Source organism: Phaenicophaeus curvirostris, chromosome 9 (assembly GCF_032191515.1).
Source record: "Phaenicophaeus curvirostris isolate KB17595 chromosome 9, BPBGC_Pcur_1.0, whole genome shotgun sequence".
NCBI classification, from domain to species: domain Eukaryota; kingdom Metazoa; phylum Chordata; class Aves; order Cuculiformes; family Cuculidae; genus Phaenicophaeus; species Phaenicophaeus curvirostris.
Genome location: NC_091400.1, coordinates 31,765,217 through 31,786,216, shown reverse-complemented (window position 1 = coordinate 31,786,216; position 21,000 = coordinate 31,765,217). Strand labels below are relative to the sequence as shown.

The 21,000-nt window shown below is 42.1% G+C and overlaps 1 protein-coding gene across 28 annotated transcripts in view; it reads right to left on the bottom strand.

The window, feature by feature from the left end:
* Positions 1-18,103: 18,103 nt before the first annotated feature.
* The window catches only part of JAKMIP3 (Janus kinase and microtubule interacting protein 3), a 77,544-nt gene continuing 74,647 nt past the window's right edge, over positions 18,104-21,000 (bottom strand). For 17 of the 28 annotated variants that reach the window (XM_069863328.1, XM_069863325.1, XM_069863332.1 and 14 more), the window contains 4 exons: positions 20,686-20,889; positions 20,266-20,331; positions 19,239-19,280; positions 18,104-18,691 (listed from right to left, as the gene is read on the bottom strand). In XM_069863328.1, coding sequence (XP_069719429.1) covers positions 18,545-18,691; positions 19,239-19,280; positions 20,266-20,331; positions 20,686-20,889 — 459 coding nt within the window. In that variant the 3' untranslated portion in view covers positions 18,104-18,544. Of the gene's footprint in view, positions 18,692-19,238; positions 19,312-20,265; positions 20,332-20,685; positions 20,890-21,000 lie in introns of all 28 variants that reach the window. The other 11 variants (XM_069863339.1, XM_069863340.1, XM_069863354.1 and 8 more) reach the window with 2 other exon arrangements.

The following is a 21,000-nucleotide window of genomic DNA, read 5'->3' as shown; positions in this document are numbered from 1 at the left end:
CAGCCACGCACCTAGGGATACACTTGCTATATCTGCCCCCACCTTTTCCTCATTTCAAGGGAATCTGGGGAATTCATAAAAGATGCTTATGAGTGAGAAACTACAGTGGCTGGCAGCCCCTGACTTGCGGCTGCTTCTTTGAGGAGCAGGCACTCGCCAGCCTGATGGCTGAGAGTCCCTCCTCAGGATGGAAACCTCACCTTTCCTCTAGTGCTTTACACCTGCACCGAGGGATGGAGGGACTGTGAGGACAAGCCCCAGATTAAGGTAATGCCCCCTGCACCATGGTCCTGTGGCTTTGAGACCGTGTTTTTAAATGACACACAAGACCCAGAGGTAAGAAGACAACACACGAGGTCCGACACAGCTCATCTCACAGATGAAGGGTGGCACCGCCTCCAGAATGGCTCCATGCCACAGTCAAAGACTAATCGTATAAACTCATCATACAAAACCCCAGCAGGATCAAACACAAAATGACTGAAAACTGAGCAAAAACCCTTATGCTGAAATTAAGGAGCACATTTATGTAGCTTTCCTCTCTGTGCATTTATAAGAAAGAAATGATTTTGAAAACATTCTTTGAGCCTTTTTTTTTCTTTCCTATGTACATATCTTTTTACATATAAATATTAACATATACAGAAGCATAATCCCTTATTTACACATGTACCTGTCCTGTACAATTAGCTTTTTAATTAAAAATAAACACGATTAAGAAAATCTAACTAATGAGAAAAAGGAACTGAAAGTCTAGACAGATATACAAAACATACAAAAGCATGGCCTGAGTAAACGGCGATGAAATGGATCCAGGCCATTTGTCGTCACTGGTCCCAGTCCCAAGCAGTGCACCAGGTATTGTGCACATTTACGCCCCCAGCACCTCCCGAATTCCCACGCAGAAGGGCTGTATCTTCAGATCTTTCAATTAAGGCATTTTGAGAGATGCCAGCACAGCACATTCCTGCAGATTTCCAGCAAGAGTTCAGTAGTGCCTTGGACTGCAGGTAGTTCCCTCAGCTATTGTTTGCGGTGCTTCCAAATAAATGAAATATTTTAAGACATTAAGGATGTAAGTAGAATTTAAGATGGACACCGAGGATTTAACAATGTTTTAAGCATGAAATGCAGCAGTAAAAACATAGCTTATCAATGTAATCCCAATATTGGTGTTTGTATCTTGTAGAACTGGAATTTGTTAAATTACTTTTATAATATAATCATACATTGATATCAAGATTCATAACCTTTGACTTAAAAGAACGTATTTCTTCATAAGAAATATAACACTTTTCTGAACAATTCATTTTCTTACATTGTTGCAGTTTGGCTCGCTTCACTGTTTACACGGTCCAGTTTAAAACAGATGATCGATGTGCAAGTGTCTGGAGAGTTTTCAGAATTTCAGTGTCAAGGGATTTTCTTCTTTGCTTTATAAACTCAACGGAAGTTTTGGAAGCAGTGCAGGTACCTATGGAATAAAAGAAATATAAGGATTAACTACAACTGTGATTTTCTTTCCAATACACAATGTTTAGTCCCAAGCACAACAACATTTCAGTTTCATGGGGTTTGCTAGATTTGCTAGATAGTTCTCAATTAAGTCTACAGCTGGAGTGGCCTTATCCAATTGCTGGTTTTTCTCTTCGAAGGAAAAGGTAAGTTGTTAAATGTACTACTCTCTATAGGCTGTACCATACATTTTCCTTAAGCAATACTCCCCTGATTGTTTCCAGGTAAGATTCAGAACATAGTGATGATAATGAGGAACGATTTTCCTGGTTTCACCTGGAATGGAGTTAATTTTCTTCTCAGCAGCTGCTGTGTTTAGAGTTAGTATGAGAAGAATTTAAGCAATGTGCTGATTGCTATAGTTGTCATTAAGAAATGAAGGACTTTTTCCTATGCTCTGCTAGTAAGCAGGGGGGCAAGAAGCTGGGAGGGAGCACAGCCAGGCAGCTGACCCAAGCTGGCAAGAGGGATTTTCCATCCAATATAGCATCATGTTCAGTATGTAAAAGGGAAGTTGGTCATGGCCAGGGTTCACTGCTCAGGGATCGCCGCTCGGGAGCAGGCTGGGTATCAGTCTCTGCATGTATTGAGCAATTGTATCATGCATTACATGTTTTGTATATATTATTATTATTATCATCATTATCAAACTCTTTATCACAACTCACAGGTTTTTCTTTTTCATGTAATGCATGGTTGGAACTGGATGATCTTTAAGGTCCCTTCCAACTCAAACCATTCTGTGATTCTATAATCCAAGTGCTGCGGGTCAGGAGCGAGAAAGAAAGTGTGTATATGATCAGCAATCTGCAACATGCTGAGACATTGCCACTTCTGCATTAAAGTCAGTAAATAGCAGTTAGATGATTTGTTTGATAATTATCACTTACAAGGAGGGCTGCAGATTATTCTCTGATCATAAAGGAAAGGAAAAAAAGGCTAAGACACACCTAGCTGCATTTCTGAGCTGACAAAGAGCTGGTAACAAGCTGGTAAAGGCTGCCTAATTTGGTGGCAGAAAACACCCTCCAAGCAAAAATGATTCCCCCCCCTCCATTTCCAAAGCCAGCATTCAATGGCCATCCTGTACGGATACACATCCCCGTAGATTTCCAGGATAGCGATGGGTGCTAAGTCCTAATGCCAGGCACAGGGGATACGAAAGAGGTGGCACAGCAGTGTAAGCTGCTTCAGAGATAGCTGATCCCTACTGATAGTTTTATATCAGTGTGGTGGAGAGAAAGGAGTTGTGTCAAGGAGAGGATAAGTTAACCTGTGGAGCCAAATTTGATCTCTTCAAGTGAGGAGAAATGGCACAAAAGGACATCACGCCCTTAAGTGGAGAGGGTGGCTGCATTTGAGCTGGTCCATCCCTCTGTGTGCTCTGTTCTTAAAAATTTGCTGCAAGACCAGTGTCAGACAGAAAGGGAATTTCTAGGACAAACACGGGAAAAGCAGAATCGTTCAGCCAATGATTAGAAAGGAAGAGACCACATGCTCCCCAGCCATTTCCTATCCCTTCTTCCCCCAAAACCTCACTGGTAGGTACACTGAATCCCCCTCCTCTTGCACCGTACGGGTCTGTGGATTCACTCTTCCCAGCCAGCCCTGCTCCTCAGCCAGCAGATCCCACAGGTTGAGCGGCTCGTCCTTCCCTCTGCCTTGAGCTCTTCCCTAGGGGTCTCAAAACACTGCTCGCATGTGGAAAATAAATCCCCAAGAATTTTAATAAGCGATTCCTAAAAAGGGACAGAATATAGAGAAATTTTCAAGATGCCACTTTGTTTTATGTACGAGTTTGTCGCTCCAAACAGCAACCAGGTAGGCAGCGCCGGGGCAGGGTAAGAAAGTCACAATGAGTTTATGTGAACGTTGATATGTGTGCTCACTGAAGATCACATCCGCTGCCATTTCAAATGTCACTTAAACGCTGTCTGGGGCACTGTCTGGAGGGCTCATGTTTGATTATTTTAAAAGGAACACAGTTATTATTCTCTCACCATGCGATCTGCTGCCAAAGAGATTTTTTTTTTTCAGAGAGCTGTAAAAGTGGGACAAAAGAAGCATTTCAAAACTGGTAATGGACGGAGCTCTAGTGTTTGTGTTCCTGAGCTGCTTTCACAGCTTCTGAAAAATTACCGCTTCACTAAAACAGAATGATCCAGAAATGCAATTCATCATAAGACTCTGAATAAAATTTAATATGTAAAAGGAATTATTGCCTTCATTAATCAGTTATTATTATGCATGGCCTCTTACCAAGGTTGCAATAGAAGAAGAGATATATATATACACACACACACACAGGTATATATACGTTTCTATATTTATAAATGGTACTAAGGCGATTTGCTGGGAGTTTGTTTAAACACACCATCCCTGAGCTGAAAATCCTATTTTGCATGCTCTTGCCTGTCGTATCCCCTAGTAGGAAGCGAGGAGGCTGGCAGTTATGGATGAGACCATCCCCAGTGATGCTCAGCAGATGGGCCATCTGCCCTCGCAGCCAACACCGACCCGCGCATTAGCAGCACGAGCGACCATATGGCTGAGAGAGGCAGATACGTTAGCATTGGATGTGCGTCTCTTAGAGTGGCTGGGGAAAATATGAGAAATGTTCAGGGAATAACAAAAAAAAGGCAACTAAAACAGATAGGCAGTAATTCAACTCGCTAAGTTAATATTTTATGATATCTTGCTCTGCTTACATTAAGCAGAGTTGATAATCAGTTGAAACATGGGTGTAAGCTCAAATTGGCTGAAAGCATGAAATAGTATTTGCTTGAGCACCCTAACAATGTGCAGTGAATGTCACCAGGAGGTGTGCTTCACGGCGTGCCCATTGTCACAGCCGGTAACCTCAGCAGCTGTCTTGCTGAAAAGGTCAAAGAGACGGTCAATTTGGGGACTAAAATAGTCATTTCTAGCCTGGAGGCATTCTGCTGAGGGTCAAATTGCCAGGAATTAGAAGAATGAACCTAACTCAGTTGCTTCAGTCCCTGACACACATCAGCTCAGTGCCTTTCATGAACCTGGGCTGATACCAGTGCTTGGCCCAGCCTGGTACCAAGCGGTGGCATTGCTGACCGGTCCTTTGGGTACCCTGGCATTGCAAATAGGTCAAGAGATGTTGGAGGTGTTTCTAAAGCACATCACTCCTTTCTCCCGGTGGAGAGCCCACTGGTATGAGCCTGAGGCTCTTTATTGTCTATAAAACTTGAATATGCCTGGAATGCATCTGTCTTCTGCAAGATGTAGGTCGGCCAATGAATCAGTCTCCTAGGACCCTTATAAGCTATGAGAAACTACGGTTCAGCGAGCCCTCGCACAAACACAGTGTTGGGGCTGGGTCCCACCCTCACCTGGGAAACCACAAGCTTTGTCACTCGTATGCGTGAATGCAAATTCTTTCCTGTCTTCCCACGTATCGTCCGTGCTGAGAATACAAAGGTGGAATTTCATTTTCATGTTACAAAAAAGTGGGCTAGGCTTGGCTTCCTTATTATTTCTATATGCACTATTGCCAAGAACAAAGAAACACAAGTAAATTTATGGCATATCCTACCCCTCTTCTCATAAAAGCAGATAACCCATTGGTAACTACTGCCTGGGAGGAAGTCATACAAAACAGGAAGATGAGAAATCATGAGCAGAATCAAATGTTAGGGGGAGTTATTTACCTATTTCAAATAGAAAAAAAAATAGTGGCCATTTAGTTCAACTAAGGCTACAGAATAGTGAATGGTTTATGTTGTTGAAGGTGACGGGAGAGATTCCTAGTGAGGAAGGGTATAACCTCCCTTTATTATTTTCCTTTTTTCTCCTTTTTTCTGTTGAGAAAGAGGAACTTCACAACTTCTTTGCTAGTTGCAAAGAAGTTAAGGTGATTTACAGTAGCTGAAGATCTAGCTAATAACAGTTATAGATCTTTCAATACTTACACAAACTGCAGCTGCGACCACAGTGTAGAAAAGGTGCACCTCACTTTTTATGACATTATTTTTTGCGAGCCAGACGAGTGGTTGAAGACCACTCATACAACTTCCCAAGTTTAATTTTCTCCTGAGCAAAACCCAACTCTCTGCAAAAACACAGAAGTTTCCACAGGAGCATCATCCTAGCTAAAGCTAAAATAAAATTTTAAGCACTGTGGGCAAAGCTAGCTTGGCTACAAAAACTTCATTGTATCTTTTGCTCAGTATTCACCTGTGAGGGCATCAGTGGCTGTGAGCACCCAGTGCTTGCAGTGTCTCCTCAGCAGAAATCTTGATCTGACGCTGCCCATTTTCTGTGGTTTAAGAGTGAGCCTGATCCTTACCTGCTGCAACCTTCCCTGTTTGCTCCCCTCTATGCCTCGGGAGCCCCAGCTTCCCGCAGTCCCTGCCTCATCCTCCCCTGGTGTTTTGCTCACCCAGCACAGCAAGAAATACCAGGCAGCAGGACTGGTTGCTCTTAAGGCCACATTCAAAGGGCTGCTGTGGCATGAGTATCAGTTACTAGCTCCAAGAATCTCAGTAATCAGCAATTCAGAGTCTTTTACTGTCCAATTAGTTACTAAATTAGTAGTTTTATTTTGGCGTTTAAGAATTAAGAGCCCTTTTTGGCAAAATATGTTTATGCTCCAAGCTTGTTTATGCTAACAAGCTCTGTTTCTAACCTTATTGATTAAAAAAACCCTGGCTTTCTTCCCCCCCCCCCCCCAATAGTCAAATATACTAACTAAAGGAAAATTACCTGATATTAGCCATGTATGTCGATAAACCTCATGAACATATGCTATGCAAAGGAACTATTCATGAGCATAAAAGCATTTAACTTCATAAATATTTCTAGGACTGGAATCTGAAGTGCTGTTCCTGGAGCCCTGGACCCCCCCTGGAGCTTTGCAGCATCTTCACAGGATTGGGGTGAGCCTGGAGCCACGCTGCCGTCAGGGAAGGTTGGGATTTCAGGCATTGCTTCTCTAATGTGAGCTGCCTGCACCAAGCCCTGACCTAGATTGGAGCACGGAGACTGCACCATTCATCTCCCATCACTGGAGCTCTGCTGAGATTGTGACTAATGAGGATAACAACGAGTATACTCGATTTTTAACCATTTCTCTTCACTCTTCTTCACAGTTTTATACCACAAATAGATGCACGTGTAGAACAAAGCTGGTTTTCTGGCATCAGCATCACATCCATGAAGTGTGAGATGCCAGGGACTCTTGCCGCACAATTAGGCTTACCTATATTTCTTTAATGGAAATCTGACACAGAAATGCTATAAACTACTTCTGCTAAAGGACAAAATAGTCTTGATCTTTGATGCTTAATAGCAGGGGTTTAAAATGCTGTTTCCTTCCATTACAGATTACTTATTTGTGATAAAATATTTTGGAAACAAACTGGATAGTATTTATTTACACACACAAACACACACACACACATGTGCATAGAAAAAGTCTACAGCATTTCCTTTTCATGTTGGATTTTGAAGCACCGTGTAGCAGAGAATGAGAAGAAGATTTGCAATTAAAACTCTTCGGTGACTCCACTCAGCACTGGCTGAGTGCTTCCAGTTAATCCATAGTTTAGACATTGAAAGTACCACAAACACCCTATCACTATAAAATTAATTATTGATGATCGGAAGCTCTCTTACAGTCTTTCCTTTTCTGGGTTCAAGTGACGAGGCTTCACTTTCAGAGAAACCTGCCACTTCATATAACTTTATGCACATTTAAACTCTCAATACACATCTAAATCTGGAGGCAACTGTGGATTATCTAGGTATGTAAGGGCTTGCATCTGAGGTCAAGAAAATGGTGTTGTAGTGGATCTATTAAGCAGTTATACAGATTGGTTACTCAAAAATCCTAGGTCAGATAGACTGAAATAAAATACGTTGAGACCACAGAGCTATTGCAAATGGCAAAATTCATAATCAACAAATTAAATATTTTTACATTTTGTAGCACATGGTGCTTATGAGTGAATATGTAATACAATTTTTGGCAGGGGGGTTGGAACTAGATTGTCTTTCAGGTCCATTCCAACCCAAACTATTCTATGATTCTATGATTTACATATACTTTCCATGTAATTGGTAAATAATGTTAAAATGCTTTTTAAAATGACAAATCTATTAGAAGACAGTCATTATGGCATAGGAAAATACAGTACAATAGCTATAAAATATATTTACATTTTGTGTTATATATAAAAGATATTAGATAATACCACTACTTGTTACATCCCCAGAAAATATTTGTTCTCCAACTAAAGAAAAGAATTTAAAATATTTGTCCTCTATATTTGCATTAATGTGGATCTTAAAAACTTTCCTAACACTTAACAGTTACAGGAATCTCTGTCTGTGATGCATCGAGCAGGAAATGTATGGGTAGAATCCCTTATGCAGCACAGGCATCCACCTGCTACTGCAGCTGGAATGACTGAAGAGGCCCATGAGGAATTGAAGTCTTTAGTTGGGAGGGTCTCCACGGGCAGCTGGGGATAGGGAATTTCATATTTAAGGGACTCCTGTGAAAAATGCAGATAAAGAAGCCATTCAGCTCCGCTCAGCCTAGTCATATAGTAGTGGAATTGTTATACTTTCAACATTAATCTGTGGAAAATAGAGCCTTTTGATGGCAGTGATAAGGCAATGCCAGAGCTAAGCACACCCACCTTGGCAGCTGGGGGAGGCAGCTCTGCCCAGAACGGGGGTTGAGCATGAGTGTCCATCCCTGTCCAGATCCATTCACAAGCAGATAATTCAACAGTCCCTTCCAGCACGTTAGGAGAACACATGCTCTTTTGCTAAATTTACGGCCAAATCATACTATTTAAAAATCATAATTATACAACATTACAGGGAATCACAGAATCACAGAATCATAGAATAGTTTGGGTTGGAAGGGACCTTAAAGATCATGCAGTCCCACCCCGCTGTGATGGGCAGGGACACCTCCCACTGGATCAGGCTGCCCAAGGCCCCATCCAACCTGGCCTTGAACACCTCCAGGGATGGGGCAGCCACAGCTGCCCTGGGCAACCTGGGCCAGGGCCTCACCTCCCTCATAGTGAAGAAATTCCTCCTTATGTCTAGTCTAAATCTGCCTCTCTCCAATTTATACCCATTGCCCCTAGTCCTATCACCACAAGCCTTTGTGAACGGTCCCTCCCCAGCTTTCTTGTAGCCCCTTCAGGTACTGAAGGGTTGCCATAAGGTCTCTTCGGAGCCTTCTCTTCTCCAGGCTGAACAAGCCCAACTCTCTCAGCCTGCCCTCATATGGAAGGTGCTCCAGCCCTCTGATCATCTTTGTAGCTCTCCACTGGACCAATCCCAACATATCCTTATGTTGAGGATTCCAGAACTGAACACAATACTCCAGTCCACCCCGTTCACCCATTCTGTAGTACATGGCATTCAAAATGCAATGGAAACAATTAATTGCAACAACTCTGAAACACACATAAATAATAAAAACATGACAAACTGTCAGGAATTAGGTTGCTCATGAGCATTATTTCTTATTATGGACCACTAGGTCACAGATACAAGATCAGCTGTGGCGTTGATATCTGAGGTTTAAAAAGGACGGGTTTCAAAGCAGTGGGGAACCTAGTCAAGCCATAAATGTGGAGCTAATGCAGTAAATGCAGGCTGACACCCTGGCCGTAACTCAGGCTGCTCTGGGGGAAAGGCAGCCCAAGGGCGAGAGCACAGAGTGAGACGTCAGCCCCCATCTCAGCCCTGACAAGGAACCCCTGGGTCCTCTGGGTTGAAGGCAGCTGCCTGGTCTTGCTAAAACATCATTGTCTTTCCTAGACGACCTTTTCACGGCACTTTTTAGGAAACATAGCTACAATTAACACTCCCATAAATCTGTTACATTATAAATTTACAGCCTTTAGGATTCTCCAGTCACCCTCTTGGCACAATTAGCGTAGGTTGAAAAGGTGGCTTTGAGTTGATGAAGTGTGAATATTTTAATGTCCTTTTACCTTCCGACTATCACAGCATCGCTAACGCATGCTGGTATCTCCTTGACAGCCATTCTGACACTCATTTCATCAATTTGTTGTATCCCTAGGGCGTGTTCTTGTTTATAACAAGAAGGAAACTGGCCATTGGGGTGATCTGTCTTTAGAAAAAGCCACTGACGGGACAAAATTTCCTGCATCTGCCTCTCCAGATCTTTGTAAGGCCATTAAATGTCTTAGTTTCTCAGACATGCACTCCTCTCACGGGGGAGTTTTATCTATGATTTCTAACAGCCCAGAAGTGCAGATACATCCTCTGTGTGTATCTGTGTGTATCAGCCCTATTGCATAAATGTGCTTCTAACCACCTGCATACATGCAGCAAATGTGGTGGAGCTGGGATGTGCAGGGCTGGAGGCATATTCGTAGATAGGCAACCTGTGCCAGTGCCTCACCACTCTCATGGTGAAGAAATTCCTCCTCATGTCTAGTCTAAATCTGCCCCTCTCCAGTCAAGTATTCATTATGCTGAACTAATTATCTAAACAGAAATCTTCAGAGTTGTGAGTCTTCCCAATACATCTCAAAACTAAACATTCACAATACCTTTTTATGCTTATACGCATACCATAATAGCATTGGACAGACACATACTGTCCATAGAATATCTCAAGTTAGAAGAGACTTATAAGCATCTTTGAACCTATGACAATACATATGATACTCTCAAACAGTTGTACCACTTTTTCAGGCCTATTGCATGAAACATTTATGAATAAAAAACATGAATTCACAACATGTTGTGCCTAACAGCACTGTAAACTTAATACTTTATGACTAGTTCAATCTAGCCAATTTGCATTTGTGTGTAAAATTTGATTCTCCAGATAACATTTAAGCATTTTGTTGTGCATCTTGGCTCTCTATCAGAAGTGAAAGGATGAGGTCCCTTACAGGAACCAAGAAAAGGTTCCTGCTAATTTATGCTACTTTATGCTCAAGAATAGGTTTTTTTTCTTCCTTTGCTATTACGTGTCAGTATAACAAATTCCCTAAAGGGTTTGACTGCTGAAAACCTTGCAAATTAATTCTATGCATATAGAAATGTATTTGTATGTGTACGTAGGGGCTATGTGTAAACAGACATATTAATTTACAAATATAATGCATTTTTTTAAGAGTTCACTTTATAATAGATTTTCCAGCTAATTAATTCTTCAGGCTAACACTGAATTTGGTACATTATAAATATGTGTGTCCTTGTTATTTATAAAAACTCAGCAAGAATAAAATTAAGGGGAAGAATGTTTCAGACTTAATGACAACTGAATCTGCTATTCCCGGGAGTACTTTGAAAAATGAACAATTGAATTATTATCTTTAAAAGCAGCTCCATGGACCAGGCTTTTACAATGCCAGTCTCATTCTGCAGCTAGTTACACTGAATGTGTATTTAGATTATAATTACTGGTTTGTTGTTTTGACCTAAGAATAACCCTACATCACTGACACGATACAGATGTGGAACACAGTCACTGTGGAGCGTGTCTAGTGCATGAGGCATGCCAGGAAGCACTCAGTTGGTGTAGAAAGGTCTTGGTGAGGATTTGTTCCAAGTTTTGGGCTCTGCCAGGAGTACATCCACAGTTTTCACTCAGAGAAAGACATGGGATGGAAGCTCCTGAGGTCTGGAGGGGAAGCAGACATGACACAGAATTGCTGCTGCTGCACGCAAATTTACAGCGTGTTTACACTCTGAGAAAGCTTTTTGCTACTTCTCACAGACGTAGGAGCACCCACATGAATTATACTGTATCTCATATGCCCCTACAACAAAACAAGAATGAGGACTTCTCGATCGCAGAGAGGATAACGTCAAGAATTGTCCCAGGTACTGCCCTTTCTTAACCTGTCTGGGAAGCTCAACAAAAAGGCACTGCTGAAATAAGAGAGATGCTTTCCTTAGAAAGAAAATCACAGCATGTCTGCTTTAAATTGTTTTTCTGTGGGAGTCAGCAAAACAGTAAACAGCAGCCTCTTTATAAACCGAGACCTCTCCATGATCAAAGAGTTTTCCCAGTGTGCCTCAAATCCTCACTGTGCAGAGGCTACGCCTGAGCACCGGCAATGTCGTTATTGCTGCCCAAGGACCTGCATCTCATCACATCCGTAAATTCAGACTGACATTGTCATTTCTATGCATTTCAGTTTGTAACAACCGTTGAGACATTAAAGCAGAAATACTGTGCCATGAGACGCCTGATGCTTTTATATAAAATGACGATTATTAATCTGCCAGAAGTCACTTTATTATTACTGAGTCAAATTCTGCTCTTTACCGAGATCAAGAAAGTTTCGTAAGATTTATGGCACGGTAAAAATGAGCAGCCTTTGAGTAGCTTCCTCTATATCTTCCCAGAAATGCCATTTACTCAACTGGAGGTTTCTTCAAGACGTGAATTTTGCCTACATCGTTCACCTTAAACAAAGGTATTTTGGGTCATCCTGCACAGCAAAGTTGTGCTGATTAGTATTCTAATAATGTAGCTCATTAGCCTTATCTCTGTACTCCTGTGAAGAAAGCCATTTACAACCCCTATCACCATGCATGGAAATTCATATACAGCAGGCAGCTGATATGACATTACAGGAAAATTTAAGCTCCAGTAGCTCATCACCTCCCTTTGGAACCATTCCTGGAAAAAAGTGCTGTGGACCTTAAAAATCCCAACCTCTTCTGACAACTAAAGCACACCAATAAAAAATCAATTTCATTATAGGATCAATGTGTGAAGTAATTCAAAGAAAAGTAATTATCCACAAAACAAACAACTACACGTGGACAGATCCAGCACTGATGCAGAAGGTGACCCCACTCTGTAGGTTTTTGCTGGGAAAGTGCCACCTGCCCTACTGCAGTGCACACTCGCTCGTACTACACACAGGTAAACAAAAAGATCAGATTCTGAAGAGTTCAGGTTGGTACATCTAATTGCTGCTACCTTAGGAAATACGTGTTTTATAAATTGTCTGAGGCCATTGTTCACAAGGAGCCTAAAGCTGATTTACTGCTGCCCAGCATCACTGATGAGTTTTGAGGTAGAGGTACCTCCCTATGACCCTCAAGCGTGTGGTGTTCCGCATGAGCCAATTAGACATGAAAACCACCTTTTAGACTGAGGTCTTCTCTCCATCCTTCTATCACTTAAGAAATGTAAATAATCTTCTTTAAATATTCATATTTTCAATGCTTTAATTAGGATTAAAATAATTAATATTGTAATTACAGTACTACCTTCTATTACCAACAAGAAACCTTAGAGTCATGAATCAAACTGGATCACTGCCCAGATATGATCCTTCTGCACAAAGGGAATATCTCTTTGTAAGAATGAGCTGAGGACCTATTTTTGTCATTCCAATTTTATCTGTGTCATTCTTCAGTCCAGGTTAACATGATGTATTGCCTCAAATGCATTTATCAGAAGAAATCTAATTACAAAAGATATCGTGAGGTCGTGATGGGTAACTAATCCCTTTCCTCGATCGCGCTCATTTACAGACTCCTTCAGGGACCAGTCTCACAGCTCTCCATTTTACATATGTGTACACACACACGTACACAAAGTGTGTGCTAGTGGGTAAAATTTCTTAGCTATAAAGGGAATAATTTCATCAATACACTGGAATCCACAACCTAACAGCCTACTCTGTGGTTGGGATAATTTTTCTCACTCAAAGAGTTATTATCAGCAAAAGCAGAGGGATTATTGCCCACTTTTACAAACCCCCATAATTCGTGCTACAAAGCACTGCCCACCCTGACCATGGAGGAATTCGGTCTCTGACCATTCCCAGCTCAGCAGAGATAGCTGTGGACAACAGCATTGCACTGGAGCTATTCCTTCAAGTTTATTCAAGCCCCAGGCAGCACCTGGAGGTGAACCTAACTCTTGGTGTGTTTGTGTCTGTGTCCTGCTGAAGCAAAGGCCATGTGGGAGGGGTAGGGAAGGACCAAAACTCTCTCAACCCAGGGGCACAACACCCTGCGGGGTTGGGGGACACGTCCCCACTGACCTCCCATGCTGTTCAAGTCCCCCCCAGCAAAGCTTTTGGGACCATGGGAGGTTCCCCCAAGAGATCAAGAGAATGGCACAGCCAGTAGCCACCTCCTGCAAGGTGGTGGATGGGATGGGGCCACAGACCGGAGGGTTGTACACACCTTATGAGAGCGAAGGTAACAGGAGAGGAAGCCTGTGGACAGCAAAACAATCGGGAACAAGGAAAATTATCTTCTGAAACCAAATAACATCACGTCCTGAGCAATCCCAGCCTGAGGGAGAGGTTTCCTTTTGATGATACGCGCAATCTCAGGGGTTTGCACCCGAAGCCAGAAAGACTTGGCCAGATATAGGACATGTGAGTGTAGTGCTGGGATACAAGTTTATCTAGTATTTGGCTGAATATATGCTTCCACATGTACTGCTGAATTCCCCAAACCTGTGCATTCAAGTATAAGCTTGCGCATCAAGTACAGATTCCCCTTATTTAAACCTGGGCTCCGGGAAGTCACATCTCGTTTTGTTTTGGAAACTCCTGAGATGTCTGCATGTGCTTCAACTCATGACAGAAAAACAGAAATGTGCATCTTTCCAGACAAAGCCTGCATAAGCAAAAAGGCAGGAGCATTCATGTCCAAGGTTTCAAGAAAATGTGCATTTACTTTAGCTTAGAGTCTAATGCTCCATCATTTGTGTATTTCAAAAAGGAGACACTAATTGCTTCATTTGTCAGTCAATGGCTACGGTGCCAGAATATCCTTCTATGTTGGGCATAAAGAGTAAAACCAGCAGGTTTGTATGTCAGAACAGCGATGTCCAGTTTCCAAGTAGAATTCTTTAAAAATGCTACTTATCCTTATAAGATGTTATTTCTTTTGAATAAACAAATATCAAAAAGAGGGGTTTTAATATTAAAATAAGATAATTATGAAAAAGATTGCAAATATGGGGATACTTAAGACCTCCTATAAATGTAAAAGTCAATATCAAGAAAAATTTCTCTAAGTTTCACCGACAACCTATTATTTGGAAAGAGATGAGTGCCACCTATCCCTGGGAGTCTGCAATGTCCAGTAAGACTTAAATATACACCGAGAAATAATTAACTGCCTAAAGCAACTTCCTAAAACTGTTTAAAATAAGAAAACATCTGATAAAGCAGCAGGGTTTAACTCGCCTAATATTCCAGCTTCCTTTTGCCTTTAGCACCCTCCTGTGGCTGATCCTGCTGGTGGGTTTCCCTACTCTTTGCCTCCTCGCTCCAGTACAGCTGGATGCTGGGGACTTGTGCCCTGGCTGTGCTTCATTTCATCCAAACTGCAGAGCTTAATTGTGTAGAGAAACTTAAATTTGTTGCATAATTAATGCACACATTTGGTGCGTAAGTAATAGTTGCATAAGTAATAGTTGCATAAAGTTGAGGAAACTTTCTCTGTGCCTGCACATATGTATGTACTTGTACACATACACGTATTTGTATCAAAATTATTAGTTTAAAAGCATATCGAGAAGTTAAATGGTTGTAAATTAAGAAAAGCCAGACAAAAGCACTTAGTAAACCTTGACTGGCCTCCAGTGCCGGTGCTTTGTAACGCCACCGTCCTATGTTGTCCCAGCACCCTGTGTGGCTCTCAGCCCGTCATCGCTATTCCATACTCCTTCCTCCCTTCCTTTCCCATTTCTCTGGAGCACATCCCAGCACACCCCAAGCTGCACTGAGCCCCCTGCAGTCTCCAGCTCCCACCCACTGCGTCAGCCCTTGGCCAGAGCTGGGAGATGCTGCTGCGGTGCGGTTCCTGCCGGATGCGAGTGCTGCTGAAACACGGATGTCTAGGTGTGTTAAGGGTATAATAACGGTATTATCCAGGAAGCCTCTAGTAGTAAGTAAGATATATCACCTGTATGGGTTTGCCAGTGCTATGTGTAAGCATGTAATTTTTGCTATGACAAGAGTCTGAAATGCCTCCGCACAGCAAAGTGGAGGAGTGTGAGAGCTAGAAGTTAACCATCCTCATGCCAGCACTCCCAGAAAGGCCAATGCCACGTCTCACAAGAAAGAAAGACCTGGCAAGTCCTTCTTCTTAGTTCCGGTTTGCCATCTTTCTAAATCCGTTCTTGTTTTTAAAAAGCTCTCCCATTGTCATATACTCATTTCAGCCATCGCCCGATTCAAACCATTTCCCTCCTTTGACTGCACTGACATTCTTTTTTAGGTTACGAAATGCATAGATCTCATTGATCTCACACCAGCATAGATCTCATTGATCTCATTGCCAGGAAACACCAGCCTCTCAGAGACTGGTGTAACAGATGCGAGGGATTTGGACCCCTCTCTAAAAACAAGCAGGGCTGAGATGTGCAGCTGCACGTTTTGAAGAAGAGCAGGTGTCGCTGAATCTAACTCTGAGCACAGATTATCATAGAATCATAGAATCACCAGGTTGGAAAAGACCCACCGGATCATCGAGTCCAACCATTCCTATCAATCACTAAACCATGTCCCTCAGCACCTCATCCACCCGTCCCTTAAACCCCTCCAGGGAAGGGGACTCAACCCCCTCCCTGGGCAGCCTCTGCCAGTGCCCAATGACCCTTTCTGTGAAATATTTTTTCCTAATGTCCAGCCTGAACCTCCCCTGTCAGAAAGTGCTGTGTAAGACAAATAATTTTTATGACTCCCTGTACGCATCCCTCTATATGCAGACATCCTATGTCTGACTGATTTTAAAAGCAGTCATCCTATCTTGAGCAGCAAATCAATAACCCACAGTCAAACATCTTATGACCTGAGAGGTGCTCAAACGCAGATGTGATAAACATTCTGCTTAGAAAAACTCTTTGGGAGAAACAAGAAAACTGCTGAGATTAAGTACAGAGAGACAATTCTTCCTTTAAAACAGAAGAAAGTCCTGTGAGAAGCACTAGGTGAAGAAGCATAATGTTAGCCAGTTCTGGAACAGCCCCAATAACACTGAAAAAGAGAAATCTTCTCAAGTGCTATCATGAGTGCTCCAATTTGCCTAGTGGTTTGTGTGCTGACTTACTTATCCTGAGCGTTATTCACAGGAGTAACTGGAAAATGAGAATTCTATGCTAGTTTCCCTTCCTTCAGGGAGAGAGACAAGAGAGTCCAACAAGCACTAGTCTTTCTGGGTGTGACAAACTCCCCCAGGCTGTGGTAGCAGTGATTTCTTATCAACCACCTAGCTGGGATCTGGTTCCCCAGGTAACACCCCCATATTCTTAAATATTCTTGAAAGAGACATCTTTAGGCAGTGCTAGGGTGACTGCTGCTACTGTGCCTATCAGGTTTACCAGCCGTTATCAGTGTAAATTAGGAAAAAAAGAAGTGAAATTGTGAATTAAAATACTTCTCTCAATACTATTTGTCTTTTCAATCCAAAGCAAAAATTATTTTCATCTGTTGCAATTAAAAATATATATTTTTAAAGCAGCATGACTGCTTTCTGATCATACAACTTGATAGTGCATTGCATTACCCACCTAGTAGTTTTTTGTTAAGAGTGACCACTGGTCTAAAGAAAGAAAGGTAGCATTTCTGATTATATCAGGATGAAATTCAATACCCAAGTTACTAAAGTAAAAGAAAGCTAGATAAATAAATAGAGAAATGTTTACATAAAGTCTTTGGTTGTCCTCAAATTTTCACTGTGTTATCATCAGAAACATGTTAAACTGAACAAGAGGGACTAATAGGCAGGTAAAGGAAGTTACATATGTAATTATATATAAAAACCAGTTTCCAGTTAATCAGTCTTACCTGTCAGGAGCTCTGGTTTTGCTTCCTGCCTCATGCTTCCAAGGGATGGACAGTTCCCACCTGCATCCTGCACCTCAGAGCCCATGGTGACACCGCAGCCATGGAAAGCTGTGGATGGGAGCCTGTTCTTGCTCTTCCTCAACAGCCCCAAGTTTAGGCATTCAGTTACATTTCCCATTTGATGACTCACATTGGTGGGATTCCTTCCTGATTTTCCCACCTTCACCTGTTTTTCTAGAGGATCCATTTTTATTTCCTGGCTCCTGCGCCAGCCTCCTGGACCCAGACTCCGTGATACTTGCTCTCCTTTGCCTCAAGGTGACAAAACCTTCTGTTCCCTTGACCCAGCGGGTGCAGATCAGGGATGATGTGTTTTCCACTCACTCTTTTCCAGGTTGAACTTTTTGTTGGAATACTGCTAAGAGTTTTGTCATGATTCATGGATAGCAAATTATAAATTATTGTGCTATTTTCCCTGGAGGTGTTTAAAAGACGGGTGGATGAGGTGCTGAGGGGCATGGTTTAGTGATTGGTGGGAATGGTTGGACTCGATGATCCAGTGGGTCCTTTCCAACCTAGTGATTCTATGATTTTTCTCCTTGTGGTATGCACCATGGTTCAATGAAAACTCTCCCCAAAAACACAACTTGCTTTCTTGAAGGGTTCAAACATAGCTTCCCATTTTCCCAATAACTGGGCATATGGGATATTCAACCAACTATTGGGCATACCCTGTGTTACGAAGGAACACCTTGGAACAAACCATTTCATTTATCTTTCCTGAGTTACTCCTCTGGAATTCTTCCTATAATCTTCTTTCAAGATAGATTTTTTTAAATAATGATGAGTAACAAATATAGATGTGTGACATACAAAACAGGACATGGTCACTTCTACAAAGAAGTAATTTACTACCTGCTTAGCAGGGAACCAAAATATATTCAGTTTATCTGAATTAGTATACTGCTCCTTATGTAAAGCTGAGAGCTATTTCAAGCAGCAGAGCCAGGACTTCCACTGAAAGTTAGTTCAAGCAGCAGAGCCAGGACTCCAAGAAGGAGCCTGTGGCTGTAGGAGAGGGAGGGTTTTTTTGGCTTTCTTCTTTGTCAGCTTAGTTCTAGCTTTTCAAAATGCTCAGTCAGAGGTTTCAGTGATGCACATGCCACCCGTGCAGAAATTTCCACATACCCTAGTTCAGCTTAAGTCTGAAAGGGTCAGAAAGATTGCATCTTCCATTGACAGTAGCAAAATATGAGAAATATTTGGGGGTTTTGAAGTGGCAATGTCTCTTTTTCTGTCTTGGTAATAGGTGCTGTCTTCCTGTTAATAATGCAAGAAGCAATTCCGGCTTCCTCAGTAGGCTGAAACAAGAAAAACATGAAAATATGGATCAAAATAAAACAGGTATCTGGGAAAAAAAATAACATGCATGAAATTTCTGCAAGTTTTATATTTATAACTATCAGTTTGAATCGTACAGCTGATAAAAAAAGAGAATGTCTTGTACGCTATTGACTTTGATGACCAATGTTCCCCTCAATGCCATCCATGACCATAACTGGACGCACAAACAAATTGGCATTTTATCTCGTATTTCCATGGGGGAAAAAAGGCAGAGCTGGGCAATATCTAGGGGTCCAAGGCAGGATGCTGGGAGAAACACACATTTATAAATGACATGTCCCACTCCAAACCATCCTGTCCTTTTAGCCTGAAGACTGAACAAGCCAAGGAAGAGTCTGTCAGACTGTGCAGAGAGAAGAAGCAGTGGCTTTAGAGATTTCCATCTTGGGCTTATCTGGGGAACCCAGGAGACCCCAATACTGCTGAAGCCTGAGCAGTGAGGGGAAGGCTCTGATGCTTTATACAGAAACAAAAGGAGAAACTAGAGGTGATCCAAGGACTTACCTTTTGTGTGTGGCCTGAAGGACTATGACCAAAGAATGAAAGCTAAAGAGAAAAATAAAAACAAAAATAAAAACTGAAAAGGGGAGGGTGGAGAGGAAAAAATGGAAGAGAAGAAAGAGAATAAGAGTTTACAGTGTGTTTAGCTGAGAAATAAGTCGTGGTTACAGACAGAGTGCAACAAAACTCTCAGTTGAAAAGAAATATAAAGTGTGAATTAAGCTCTGAGCTCTCAGGGCTCAGCACAGCTGGAGTCCAGCAACCCTTGGACTGATGGGAGTTGTCACCTGCCCCAGCAGAGACCAGCCCAGTCTCAGTTAAAGGCTCAGGCAAAATGGGAAGGAAAAAAAGTAGCTGAATTCTTCTGATACTTCAAAAAAAAAAAAAATCCCCAAACCCACACTGCTACGGTTTGGGTTTAGTTTCAGGTGAAATCCAGCTCAGTCCCTGTTGTATAAGAACAAGTTCTCCCATAGCATTTTCTCTAGAGACAGATAGTTTCAGATGAGGGTAACCTTATGGTTAAAATTCAACAGTTATGGCTTGACTAGAGAAAGCTCAATGACATTAACCATGGTGACAATGACTGCCGTGGCTGCAGCTGAGGAGAGGGGGCCTCCTCATTCCCTCTGGGAAGGCAGGTCAGCGCAGGTACATGTGCAAATGCTGGAGGTGGGAAGGAGAAAAGATCCCAGGCTCCTTCTGCAGAGCACGTGTGAGACCTCATCCCTCTGCTGTCCAGTGACTTTCCATCACTCCCTTTCCAGGGCAGATGGACCCCTCCATCCTTGCCAAGTACCGTGTTTTGGATTTTACTGAAGGATAACAGAAGGAAAGACCCAATTTAAGCCAGCAACTTTTCCTTCTCAGAGGGATTAGTGCAAATGCAAAATGGTTTCCTGGAGTGCTCTCACATTAGCTCACTGCACTAACAAACACAAACTTTTCATGAGATTACTTTCTTAGCCAAAGTGAAATGGATATGTGGTCATGTGCACATACAATAACTGTTTCATCTGCATTACCTTACCTTTTCCTCTAACTCTTTTATTTGTCTTTTTTGGCCTTCAATTCTTTCTTCTAGCTCTTTAATTCTCTGTCAGATTTCAAATAAAAAAATATTTATTAACCAACCAAATACAGATGTACCAAGAAGATGCATTATGTTTGGAGATATAAATTGTATGTGCTGTGCTCCTAAAAAAAAAAAAATAATTGGGTTTTAAGCTGTAGATGAGTCTTCTGTGAATGTCACTGTCTGTGACAAATTCATCAAAATGAAAATGCCCTGTTTGCAGGGATTATCCAAGGCAAATCAAAATCTGGCCCCAGGACCAGCCATTTTTGGTACAGCTCTGTGAGGAAAGGCTGGTGCTCAAAAGTTCCTTATGTTTCCACCTCAGGGACCATCCCACCCTGAATCTTCACACGACCATGTTTTGGTGCCTACCTGCTGTGCATGTTGAATGAGCTCCATCCTTTCTCGCAAGATCTGGGCGTCTCTCTCCCGGAGCTCACTCATCACCTGCCGCTTCCATTGCTCTACAGCCGTCTTCAGTTTCTCTTTCTCCTCTTCTGAAAGTAGTTCGGAAATTTTGGCTCCAGCTTCTTGCTGCAGGGCATCATAGAGCATGGCTTCTAATTCCAGAATTTGCTAATCAAAAACAATATAAGGCTGTCAGCTCAACCTTGTCTCTGGTCAGATAAGGATTTTGTTAGGAATTGAAAATCCCACCCCAGTAGGGCAACGGGAGTGACAGAGGGA